Below are 13820 nucleotides of genomic sequence, written 5' to 3' on the forward strand. Positions count from 1 at the left end.
CTGGGAGAGGATGGGAGTTTGGTTTCCAGTACTCATGTCAGGCAACCTTCTGCAACTCCAGCTCCAGGGAATCCAAGACCCACTTCTAGCCTCCCTAGGCACTGTCTGTACACGTGAGCCTGCGCGCAGGCACACACACACACACCACTTTATTACATTTGTCTCTGAATTTCTCTTCCAGGTCAGTGCCCCGGCTGTTCCTCTGACCTCTTCCTCCTGAGAAGTACAAGTGGTGAATGCTTGTTTCATGGCATTGTAGAATTTCTTCTTGAGGTTTTCAGTTACTTTCTGCTTCATTTCTGAATCTTCTGTCTTCAGCAGTTAAGAATTCGAGTTTGGCTCAAGGAGAACCCTCTTCTCTCACTGTGATATTGGGCATGCAAGTCTGGCTGCCATAGCAGCTGTGAACTCCAAGATCCATGTCATCACCCTCAGGACATTGCAGCAAGCTCTGCTGGCAGCCTCTGTGGTAGCTGGTCCTCTGCTCAGATTTGCAGCCTCCTCTGTGCCAACAGGCAGGAGATAGAGCTCTGAGGGGAAGGCCGGCAGGACTGTGGTTCACCTACTCTGGCTGTCTTCTGGGAACCTAATCCCTCTGATATGGGTCTCTGCCTTGACCTTGAAACCCTTCCTTCTCTCCCTTCCTCCCTGCTTCCCTTCCCCCTCCCTCATTCTTTTGCTTTCCTTTTCCTTCTTCCCCTCCCTCTTTCTATCCCTTTCCTCCTCCCTCCCTCTCTTCCTCATTCTCTCCCAGCCTCCTCCCTACCTTTTCATCCTTTATATCTGTTCTTAAGGAAGCAAGTATAGGTTTATTACAAATTAGCATATAACAGGCAGAAACAGACCAAACATCCTTAAAATGATGAGATTTATTTGCAAACCACTTGAAAATTGCCCATATTCCAAGAGATGCCTTGAAAGACAAACATGACATTAAGGCATAGGACTCAGAGAAGGACTCCTGGTTGCTCATCTTCCTCTGGCTGTCCACTTCCCACTTGATCTGTCCTCTAGAAACCATCACTCAATCTACTTAAAATCTCTTTTGTTCAGTGTAGGAAGACACTTTCCCCACAGAGTTCAAGTTTATTTGTATTGAAAGAAACATTTATTTGAAACAAATATGTTCGTTTGAAAGAAACCATTAAAGACAATCCGATTCTCCTACAAATATATGGTCTCATGAGCTGTAGCGATATCCCTTAAGTTTTGTACAGTAAACATCATCAGCGAGCTGAGAAATAGACTTGAGCTTTACGAGGACCAGACAGTGCAAGATGATAGAGACTGATGATTAGCTGAGATGCTGTGAGGCAAACACAGACACCTTCTCTTGGACTCCACATGCATATGCATGAACAAGGAACTCAACATACATATGTGCAAATACATTGTCCATGTACACACATCTCACCACACACACACACACACACACACACACACACACACACACACACACACACACCAAACACACATATACACACACATGCACATAAAACATACATACCACATACACACCACATATGTGTACACACAGGACACATACACCACAGAATAAACACTACACACATACACACACATCACAAGCACAAAAAAATAAATGTTTATTTTTTTTTGTTACCTTTTAATGCCATTGCTACTGATGAACCAAAGAGCAAAGGAGGAAACTGAGAGACAGAGAAGTGAAGTAACTTGTCCAAGGCCTAGGATTCATCTTTGGCTCTTTCTTTTGTCAAGTTTTCAGAGTGAAAAAAAAAGAAAAAATCAAGGACAATAAATTAATATTGTTTGGAACTTTGGATCTGTAGTTGGGTACAAGGTAGTGGAAACACGTGATCCCTCAGTTAAGTGACCAAATAACGATTATTAAATAACACAACCTGTTAGATTCAAGAAGCTAAAAATTGGGACTGCAAAATGGCTTAGCATATTTGTTGCCAAACCTGAAGAGCCGAACAGAACAGATGCCCAAAAGTTGTTCTCTGATTGCCACGTGTGTGTCCTGGCAGACATGCCACACAATAAATACATGAATTTATATGTATATATAATCTGGAGCTGGAGAGATGACTCAGCAATTTAGAGTACGTACTGATCTTCCATTGAATAAGAGTTATGTTCTCAGAATCCATCGATCGATCGTGGCTACCAGTCACCTGTAACTCCAGCTTCAAAGGATCCAATGCCCTCTTTTGTCCTGTGGATGTACCTGTGCATACACATGCCACATACATGTGCACACATACAGACCCACATACATATAATTTAAAATCAAATCTCTTTTTTAAAATCTGAATGTTATGACTCTGGCACACACTGGAAATGACAGAGTGTATGGAGGCACAGCTTCATGCCACTGCATCTTACTCCCTGTGTCTTACTTACTGTCTAACTAAACCCAAGAAGAACGTCCACTCAACATGCCCCAAGGGCGATGGTAGAAATCAGTCCCTAGCATAGCAGTCTGTCATTTCTCTGGGCAAGGGCTTGATGTCTCCCCGTCATGATTATTTTGAAGGGACTAGGTATGGTGGTGTCCTTAGGTTGCTGTGATCATGGAATAAAGACTTTATAACATCCTTATCCAGTTGTGCCCAATGCAAATCAATTACTAAAATTATGCCAAAATAGAGAAATATATTAAGAATCAAATGACCCTAGATTCTACTTCTTCCCTGATCAGTTAGGTTCTTCTGGTTTTGTTTGTTTGTTTTCATTTGATTTGATTGGCTTTCTCTTCTCCTAATGTAATTTTAAAAATCAGCACAAAGCCAAAGTTTTCTTATAGGATTTTCATACATACTTAGTTTTGATTGCTCATCCCTTTCTTCTCTCTCAATATTTTGTTTTGTTTTTGCTTTGTTTTTATTTTTGTTATTGTCTTGTTTTGAGACAGAGTTTCAATGTGTAGCCCTAGCTGTCCGGGAACTCACTCTGTAGACCATACTGGCATTGAACTTAGAGATCTGCCTGCCTCTGCCTTCCAGGTGCTGGGATTAAAGGCAATGGCCACCACTGCCCAATTAGGTTCTTCTTTCTCACTCTACCATCCCCCTTGCTTACATCTTTCTGCCCACAGTGGTCTCTTTCTACCATGGTATCACATGTGTTCTACAAGCCTCCACCTCAGTGTTGAAACCCTATTTCCCTTGCATTGATGTCATGTAGTTTGGCTGCCCCAGCTAAGCAAGTACCCAACTATGTTTGATGCAATTGATTCTTTTGCCACCTGCTTTTCAGTAAACTATGTGTGAAGAGGCTGGGGAAAGTCTTTCCTGTAGAAAGAGGGTAATGATATGGGGTCCCAGGAGGTGTGAGGAGGATTGTAAGAGCCCTAAGCCTCAAGGTACAGACCAGTGGACACACTGAAGCTGAATTATCCGTGTCCAGAGTAGAATGATGTTCTTTGCACAAATCAGACTGATGGATCTGTTCTGTTCACAAACCAAGGGAGCCGCGTGTTCCCTGCTCCCTCAGTTGGCATTCCTTTGACATAGCTGAAACACAGGTGATCTTTACCAATGACTAAAATAAATAAATAAATAATAAGCAAACAAATAAATAAAATAAATGCATGGATCAGATCACACAGGAGTCCTCTGATGAAAGCATAACAATGGGAGATTTAAATATGATTTGCATTTGCATTTTTTAACTTGTATGAGTGTTTACCTCTATGTATATATGTGTACCATATGTGTGCAGTGTCAGCAAAGGCCAGTAAAGGTCATCAGATCCTCTTGAACTAAAGTTACAGATCATTGTGAGTTGCCATGTGGGTGCTGGGAACCAATCTGGGTCCTACAGAAGAGCAGTAGCACTCCTAACACCTGATCATCTCTAGAGCCTCTGACTTGAATTTTAAATCTTGCCCTTCTAGTAGGAGTCACTAAAAATGGGAAGCTACTATTACGTCATTCTGCTTCCAAATTCCTCTAATTCATAATTACTGCCTGTGTGGTAATCTTCTGCTAGGGTCTTGTAAGTGTGGGCTTTCTACTATGGTGAATCCAGATGCCTTACGTCTTATAAACTAGACTTAAGAGAACACTTTACACGATGATGGTTCTTACCTACTAAAACATTGGTACAGAGGCATGTATTTATCAAAAAAAGCTGGTTTACTTCTTTTTTTCTTATTTATTTTGTTTCTATTTATGTACATGTGTGTTCATGTGTTTGTGTGTATATGTACACCTCTATGCAGGTCTCTGAGGAGGCCAGAAAAGAATGTCTGATCCCCTGAAGCTGGAGCTACAGCTGCTTGGGAGCCTCCTGATGTGGGTGCTAGAAGCTTAACTTAGGTCCCCTAAAGGAACAGCAAGTGCTGTTAACTGCTGAACCACCTCTTCAGCCTAGTTTCTTCTTGCCCAGTTAAAGTTAAACTGGGAGACTTTATTACTGCAATGCAAATCAATTTACTTCAAGAATTCCTAGGCAGTATTCCTCATCTTCCCCTCTGGTTCCCTCTGCCTTGAAGCACATTTTCTCAGGCTCTTAGGAACAAGGGAACAAGGAAACAAAGTCTAGGTTACTCAAATGAGTCAGAATTTCAGACTCTTCAAAAGTTGTATTATTTGTTTGTTGCCTATCAGTATTTTTAAATGTTTCATATTAGGATAATTTAATATGAGGAATTTGTATTTCATGATCTGTGTCTTGTTCCTGGAGTCTCTTAAAATTACTCAATTATAAAATGAAGATAAATATATAAAAAAGTATGCATGTTTAACTCATCCAGTGTGTGTGTGTGTGTGTGTGTGTGTGTGTGTGTAACACAAAATTAGATATCTTCCCTCTAAACTTAGATTGAAGACCCTTAAAGGATCTTAGAATTTCTCTCTCTCTCTCTCTCTCTCTCTCTCTCTCTCTCTCTCTCTCTCTCTCTCTCTCTCTCACTCTCACTCTCTCCTTCTCTCTGTCCTTCCCTCCATCCCTCCTTCCCTCTCTCCCTCCCTTCCTTTCTATCTTTCTACCTTGCAAAGAAATTTATTTCTAATTTGCCTAGGGAAATCCCTTTTCTATACCTACGATACTTTATTCCCTCCTTTCTGAAGTGAAATGGTATTTGGTGATTACATATGGAACAATCCTAATCTGATAATCCAAGTCGGAACATTTTGGATTGCCAAATTTTCATTAGAGATGCTCAGCTATTGAAGTTGGTGTGAATATTCCCAAATCCACGCAACTCAGAAATCTAAAATTCTTCCCACTCAAGCATTAAAGTATACTCTGCCTGTATCTGCATTAATCATTTATCTCTCCATCTGTCTGAAGGCTGGTGTATGGAAATGTGTGTCCTCTCACCACACCATCCTTTGTGTTTCTTTCTTTTTTTTTAACTTGCAGTAAACGTTACACTTTCATCTTCTCCTGCACCCTGCACCCTCAATCTCTGCTTCTCACTGTTAATGCAGAGACCTGGTGCTTGTTAAAGAGTTCAAAATATATAGAGCAAAGAACCATAAAAGCAAAGTGCTTCTCTGCTGCACATTTATTTAAGAGTTCATCCCAGGAGCCTTAAAGTCTGCTTATTAGTTTAAATTTAGTTAATCACTGAGTTCCAAGAACGCTAATGGCTGTACGGATTTTAAAATGTGTATTTAAGAATGAACCCCTGTGTCTCTACAGCTATCAGCTCTCAGCTACTAAAACAAAATCAGTCTTCTCATAAATTGCCCTCAAAAACACATTTGTGTCCAGATAGAAATGGAGAAGTTTCTCAACGTGCTTTGAATTAATGGTCTGTTTTAAAAAAATAAAAAGACTTAACGAGGGGGGTGCTGAGGGGAGACAGCTCAGTTGGGAAAGTGCGTGACTCAAGACTGAGTTCAATCCTCATCATCCATGTAAACAGCCAAGCCAGGCTGAGGCAAGCCTGGCATCCCTTGAGGAAGGGACAGGAGGATCCCTGGGGATGGATGGTGACCAGTCTAGGAGTATCAGTAAGCTCCAGGTTCAGTGAGAGACTCTGTCCCCATAATCAAGGTGAAAAACCATTGGTGAAGACAGTGAAGATCATACTTACCTCCATACCCTCATACAATCATGCACATACGCGCACATGCGCACACACACACATACACACACACACACACACACACACACACACACATATATATATATATATATAACAAGAATAGTAAAAAGGTAGCCCCAAATCTCGCAATTTGCCATCAAAATGATGGAGCCAGTACGTACAGCAATGCTGATATATAGGCTCATTTTTAAAGCACAACCAGTCTTTAAAACCCATCAGGTTTCTGGCCCAGAGACCTAGGATAGAACCAAACATGACTGGAGAAAAAAATGTCAGTGTATTGATGTCTAATGATATTCTGCTCTAAGTTATTGATTGGTGCCTAGTCCAATAGTCATCAGAGAGACTTCATCCAACAATTGATGGAAACAGATGCAGACCCACAGCCAAACTTTAGGCGGAGCTTGGGGAACCCTATGGAAGATGAGGAGGAAGGATTATAGGAGCCAGAGGGGTCAAGGACACCACAAGAAAATCCATAGAATCAACTAACCTGGGCTTACAGAAGCTTACAGAGTCTGAATTGACAACCAGGGAGGCTGCATGGGACTGAACTAGGCCCTTTTCTTGTATCTGGCAGTTGTGTAGCTTGGTCTTCTGATGGGATTCCTAACAGTGGGAGCAGGGGCTGCCTCTGACTCTTTTGTCAGCATTGGGGAACCTATTCTCCATAATGGGTTCCCTTGCCCAGTCTTAATACATGGGGAGGTGTCTTACTGCAATTTGATATGCCATGTTTTCTCAATATCCATGGGAGGCCTGCCCTTTCCTGAATATAAACAGAGGATAAGGTGGGGCAGGGAGGGCGGGGGCAGAGAGGAGGAGGGGCTGGGAGAAGAGAAGGGAAGGGAAACTGTGAGCAGTATTTAAAATTAATTAATTTTTAAAAAGCCCAAATTGACCAGTGCCTACCTCATCCCCATGTTCTCCTTCTCACTAGCTCTTCCTAACCCTGGCAACATGTTTAGTTACTCTCTCTGGGCATCTGTTAGGTACAAATACGAGGGATTGTTCTGCTGGTTAGGGAGCAACACAGAAATATGCTGCAAGGGGCTCAGGAGGGAGGTTGTCCACCATGCTGGGAACCTAACAAAAGCATCAAAAGGACACCAAGGAAACCCTTCTACAAGTTATAATATTCCACTCTATGGGGCAGAAAACTTTGCACTGGGAAAAGTCAAACTTTTAAAGGAACTGAATTTTTGACACAAGGCCACCTTGAACCAGCTGCCCATTAGCTACACACACTAGCTATGAATGTGAAATCTGGGGCTATCAGTTTCCCCGAGGGGGGATAAGCAGAGACCGATGAATGACTTGAAAGTCATTTGTCTTTCTCCCCCTCCCCCCAATTTTACTTGCACTCTGCCTTCTCTGTATTTGGGAGGAAGCAACTTCAGAAGACATTAGCCTTATCTTACAGAGTGAGAGGTCTAGAAACCTACTCCAGTGCCCTAGACAGACTCACACTGTAGCATAAATGTAAACATGGGGAGCCTGGCATAAGTACCCAATTTTGAAGTTTAAGCTTTAGGCCTACTGTGTAGTTTGTACTGGATGTAGCACATGTTTTAATGTTCGCTTCAAATTTACTTTTCTTGGAGTGCATTTTCACAAGGAAATGTACAGTTCACTGAATGTGTGAATAGTTAAGAAGTCTAATTGCCTCCCCCAAATTATCATTTTCACTTGCACATTTTAAGCATTCTATAACCGCCACTGTGTGCTCTGAACTTTAAAGCAATGGTGGGGCTGGAGAAATGGCTCAATGATTTAAGAGCACAGGCTGCTCTTGTAGAGGACCTGGGTTTGATTCCCGACACACACATGGTGATTCACAATCACTTAGAGAACTCCAGTTCCATGGTATCTAGTGCCATCTTCTGGCCTCAGTAGGTTCCTGCACACATGCTGTGCACATAACGTTATGCAGGCAAACACACACGCATGTTTAAAAAAAATGTATTTCTTTTAAAATGTAGTGAGTTTTGTTCCAGCTGGTATTTTTTCAGATACATGAGACAATTGTAATTGTTATTCTCAGTCAGGATGACAAGAGAGAAACAAAAATGGGAGAAGAAAATAATATCCTTCTGCCTTGGGGTGGCTTAAGGCCACTGTGGCTTCAGCGGCTATGCTGGCCCTGCCACCAATTTCTCAGAATGATTTACTGGTCATATTTTCATGCCATGGAGACAGTCCAGGCACATATCCCATCTCTGGATGGTGGCATAAAGATAAGACCAGATCTGGGGCCGAGCATGATATTGGTGGCTACTGATTATATGTATTCAGGGTGATGGTAACAGGAAGGGGTCACATGTTTGCATTTCAGGTGTGTTTGTTGAATGACATCATAGCTTTCATTCTCTTTCAGGTGGCCTTGCTAAAATTTCACCTGCACCCTCTCCCTCCTCCTCGCCTCCTCAAGGATCGCCTGCCAGTAGTCCTGTTGGCAATATTACTTCAGCACAGTTTCCAGAATCCTCTGAAATAACTGCCAAGCGAGGCCCTGGATCTCACAGGGCCTTAACTTACACCCAAAGTGCCCCTGACCTGTCCCCTCAGATCCTGCCTCCACCTGTCATATGTAGCAGGTAAGACCTTTTTACTGGTAACAGGAAACTATAGGATAGTGTGATGTTATGTTTGAGACTGTAATAGGAACTTAATTTTTCCATGGCTCTCTATAAATAGAAACTTCATTTTCCATTCAGTCTGAACAGATCTTTGGAGAGAGTACAAAATAATTAGCTGTATATATTTGGTTATATACTAGTAGGTTATGGATAAAATGTGTTTTATGGACTGGAGACATGGTTCAGGGGTTAAGAATGCTTGCTACTCTTACAGAGGACCTCTGCGGGGTTCCTGAGACCCATGTTAGGTGGCTACTCTTACAGAGGACCTTAGCTGGGTTCCTGGCACATAATGCATTATGGCTTGACTCACACGGTTCCCTGAATGAAATTAAGCAAATGGTTTCTTTTTACATTGCAATGAAACAAATACAAGCTGATCATAGGGATGAATGCTTGTAACCCTAGCACTCAGGAGGATAGCTGGGCGGTCAAAGAAGCTTGAACTACACAGTGAGTTTGAAGCCAGCCTGGGCTATAGCCTAGGAAACCAATTCTCAAAAAGGAATGGAGGGAAGGACAGAGGGAGGAGGAGGGAGGGAAGGAGAAAAAATAAAAAACTGACTTACCATGCATTATCAGTGGAGGATTAAAGAAGATCTTAATGTGCCTGAAGTGATTATTTTTCATCAACATTGTCCATAAATAGGAAATACCTCCAATTACTGCATATTTTTGTTGTTCTCCAGTCATATCTTCATTTTGGATACTTTATCTTAAAGTACTAAATATTTTTAAAGATTTACATATTTTTATGTATATGGGTATTTTGCCTGCATGTATGTGTATGTAGTACCCTAGGAGACTAACTGGGACTGGCGTTACAGATGGTTGTGAACTACCATGTGGGTGCTGGAAATCAAATACAGATCTTCTGGAAGAACAGCTTGTGCTCTTAACCACTGAGCCATCTCTCCATTCCCTAGTATTAAGTATTTTGAAGTAGAAGAGAGGCATGTGTTTTAAGCATAGTCCTAAGAATGCCTTAAACAGAATGTTATTGTCTGCAGATAATGGAGATGACTATGTGAATGCATTGGAAGCCTGAAGCTTTCTTGTGTCTCATGTTTATTAACACACTCCATTTAGTATCTAACAATGGATACTAAGCCTCACACATTTCATTTGCTTGTAGCTTGTCTATAAACTCCCTGTGTCATCACTGTGGCAGGATACCCGAGATCAAGAAGAAATAAATGGTCTACTTCTACTTACAGCTTGAGTGGTTCCTTGATCCTCTTGTTTTGGGGCCTATGGCAAAGCAGAATCCAACTGAGGATGCTTTGTTGTTGAGAAAACTGAAGACAGAAAGAAGAAAGGTTGCAGGTCCCAATATCCATTTGAGTCCCCCATGGCCTATGTTCTTCCCTATAGGACCCACCTTTTAAAGGATCTCCCAGCTCTAAACAGCACCACAGACTATTGAGCAAGACTTGAAGTCATAACACCTGGAGATCTCTCCCCATCCAAACTTTACTGCCTAAGACAAATAAACGTCGCTTATTTTATCATCTTTATTTTTACTTTCTTTCTCTCTACGACTATTTTTAAGTGGAAAAAATGCCCAACCTTGATTATTGGGCAAAGACCAGAGCAAAATGTTATTCTAGTACCATGCTAGCTTTCTAAGTGAAAATGAGTTCTGTGGGCTTTCCACCCAACACAGCCACCTTCCTAGAGCTGTTGTGTAGTCGGTCTGAGACATGCTACATCACACTTACCGTGCCAAGAGCTCAGAGGAGTTCTTGGTCTGTTTCATGTCGAGTTCTCTGAGTTCTCTGGACCCCAGAGCCAATTCCCTTAGGTTAACACCCTGTAATTGTTCATGCATCTGACATTCAACAGGCTTGCTGAGGGAAGCATTGTTCTTTGTTCTGTATCCTGAGCCAGGATAAAGGCTCCCAGAGTGATTCGCATTAAGAACATCTGCTTCTGGCTTTTCCAAGGGGCTCTCCCTCCCTCAAGACTTATGAGAAATAACCATTTGAAAGAAAGCTAGGGGTGTTCAGGAAAGCTCTATGGCTTGCCCAGCTCTCTCCAACAAGATTTTCTTGCTTGTTTTTAGAGGGGAGAATGTCACAGAGTTTTCATAAAGAGAATGAAGGAAAAAACAAACAAACAAACAAACAAACAAAACCAAGAGGATTTCTCTGCTCCTTGTTCAGTTGATTTTAGAAATCCAGTAGTGTGCATTTTATTTGTTTGGACTTTATAAACCTATAATTCAAACCAGGTTTTATAATTCCCTTCAAGGAAGCCACCCATGTAGTCACAGACTGCTCCAGAAACACACAACTAACTATTGTGGTTTCCCCTGCTGAACTCAAAGGGCTTGGAATTGAACCTAGTCTCTTGGCTGTTGTAATGCCTTTGCAACAAGCTATTTATTTATTTATTTATTTATTTATTTATTTATTTATTTATTTATTTATATGGGGGGGGGAGACAGGAGCTGCTCTATTTGAACTAGTAACTTAAATAGTCCTTTTAGGTATTGTCAGGCAATGAAAAATCTTCACACTAATAAGCTTTCACACAAGATTAGAAGTCCTAAGTTAGCGTACGCTTTTTATTTCTTTTCTTCTTATCCCCTAAGACAAAATGATGGGTTTTCCTCATTAGAAATAAATCCCGTATAATGCTTTTCTGTTTATATTTCAGAGTTGAAAACTAAATTTACTTAGTATGATGGTATACTGTAACTGGGAAATATTTTGCTGCATGTACAGTTAAGAAAATGATGCGACATTTAGATGTTAAACATTAGATATTAAACTAATTTCTTTCCCTTTATGCTGGGTCATCTTGTAGTTAAGTAATTATGAGACCAAAAAGTTCTCCTGAGATCTTTTATATTATTTGGAAGAAAAGAGTCCAGCCACAAAATAGGAGATTAAAATCTAATCATGAAGTAGCTAAACAAAATAATAAAGGAGGGGCCAGTTTGGATCTCAGTAGGGTTTGTGTGATTACCTTTTGACTTGTAAAATAGTCAAGTTGTTGAGAAAATAAAGCAAAAAGATTCTCCTATTATCCCCTATTATCTCTGGGATGGGCTACCATTTGCTTCTCTGGAAACTTCCATCATCTTGGTTGTCCACAGATCATGTTGGCTCTTTTTTTTTTTTTTCAAACATTAGTGTGTACAATCAGTCATTCACTTTTTTTCACAATGTCCATCTCCTTTGTTCATTTCCTTAAGACCTTAAAGGATGAATGTAAAAATTTGCTTTAAATAAAGACACTTATTTTGGGAAAAAATAAAATGAATATCCTATCATTCTGTTTTAACATTTGTTGTCTTTTATTAAAAATCTGATTAGAAATTTAGCATCCTAGCTCCAAGAAGTGAAAGGAGCAATGAGGCTCTAAAGGTGTCCCACTGGAAAAGATAATCATAGCCAGACATGTGCCAGGACCTTCAGAACCACTTCACAGATAAATGGCAGTTATTCCAGTATTTTCCAAATAATTTAACAACTTTAGCAGCATTTCAATGTAAATATGGGGACTGAGGAGGAGGAAGAGAGTCAGATGGAGTTTAAAGTCCATTTGCTGATCGGTACTCACCAAAGAAGACCACCTATCAGCAACTGCGTGTAATACAAAGTGAATTGCCCTCCTAGACGCACCAGTAGAAGACTATGATATTTTATTATATGTGTTGTGTGATTTTGATATGAAACATGGAGGCTCCTGGAAAATGGCTAGAGCTAGACAACCCTGACTTAATCAATGGGTGAGGCTATTGATACCCTTATAACTAGGCATATTATTGGGAGATGCTGGAAGCACAGTATGGGAGCCTCATTAGAGGAAGTAGGTCCCTAGGGTTGTGCTTTGAAGAGTATTCCTTGACCCTGGCCTCTCCCTAGCTCTCCCTTGCTTTCTGTGAGCCATGATGTAGCTCACACTTTGTCACTGCCCTGATGTGTTGTCTCAGTTCTGGTTCAAAACAGTGGAGATCCTGACTGTGGACTGGCACCCCTGAACCATGAGCCAACATAAGTCTTTTTTCCCTCAAGTATCTCAGGGGTTTGGTTATAACAGTGAAAGACCAAGGCAAGGAATGGTTGATGTTTATGAAGATACTGTGTGTTTAATAGTGTTTTAAAATGTACAGAGGTACTTATGCCTTCTCAACACTTCTCAGCTGTGGCAGACCTTATTCACAAGGGAATCCTCCTGATGGACCTTCAGAGAGAAGTGGCTCAGCCATTCAGAAACCAAACAGAACAGGTAATACACTTTTTAGTATTCTGTTGTTCAAAATTCAACATATTTTATTTTATATTTTCCTCCTGAAAAAAAGGCAACTTGAATTCCTGGCTTTTTTTTTTCAAATTTGTGAATTTTAACTTTATGAAGTGTGTGTGTGTGTGTGTGTGTGTGTGTGTGTATGTGTATGTGTGTGTATGTGTGTTTATGCACATGAGTGTAGTACCCATGTAGGCCAGAACTGGGCATCAGATCTCTGTAGCTGGAGTTGAATTATGAATTGTGAGCCTCCTTATGTGGGTGCTGGAAACTGAACTTCCTCTATAGCAGCAGCAATTGATCTGAACCACTGAGCCATCTCTCCAGCTAATTTAAATTAAATGTAAACTTAAAAAGACCAACAAGGAAATAAAAATCATCCTCAAAACACTATCTAAATTTAATTCATAGCAAATTTTAAAGGTGGATTCTCCCAGGCATTTTTGTACTTGGACACAAATGTATATTATTTTAAAGTCAGAGCCCCCTTTATATAATGTACAGCACTGTATGCTACATGCTATACTATACATGGTGGTTCATCTTGATGCCTTGTTCATTAGAGGGTTGCCTATCCTAGCATGTGTTTATGAGATCACTAACCCCAAAGCTAAAGTATGACCCTGATTATACTGTTCACAATGATATGGCTTTTCCTTGAGGCAGTATCCTGAAGTTAAGATCCAGGTTAAGGTGCTATAACCTGGATCACCCCTCTTTCTGTTCCCCACTCACGTGTCATCTAAATTTCTGCACCTTAGTCCTTTCACTTGCAAAATGGCAGAATAGCAGTAGTATCCACTACATAAAATCACTGTAAAGATTAAATACAACATGTGGGGGGATGAAGAGATGATTTGGAAGTTTTGAGCATAGACTGC

General features: G+C 40.8%; 1 protein-coding gene across 5 annotated transcripts in view; it reads left to right on the top strand.

Moving 5' to 3' along the window:
- The window catches only part of Pde3a (phosphodiesterase 3A), a 284628-nt gene that overhangs the window by 232787 nt on the left and 38021 nt on the right, over nucleotides 1–13820 (top strand). For all 5 annotated transcript variants that reach the window (XM_052720552.1, XM_052720554.1, XM_052720556.1 and 2 more), the window contains exons 6-7: nucleotides 8421–8640; nucleotides 12836–12921. In XM_052720552.1, coding sequence (XP_052576512.1) covers nucleotides 8421–8640; nucleotides 12836–12921 — 306 coding nt within the window. The remainder of the gene's footprint in view (nucleotides 1–8420; nucleotides 8641–12835; nucleotides 12922–13820) is intronic.

Source organism: Peromyscus californicus, unplaced genomic scaffold (genome assembly GCF_007827085.1).
Source record: "Peromyscus californicus insignis strain IS unplaced genomic scaffold, ASM782708v3 Scaffold_6__1_contigs__length_162567912, whole genome shotgun sequence".
NCBI classification, from domain to species: Eukaryota; Metazoa; Chordata; class Mammalia; order Rodentia; family Cricetidae; genus Peromyscus; species Peromyscus californicus.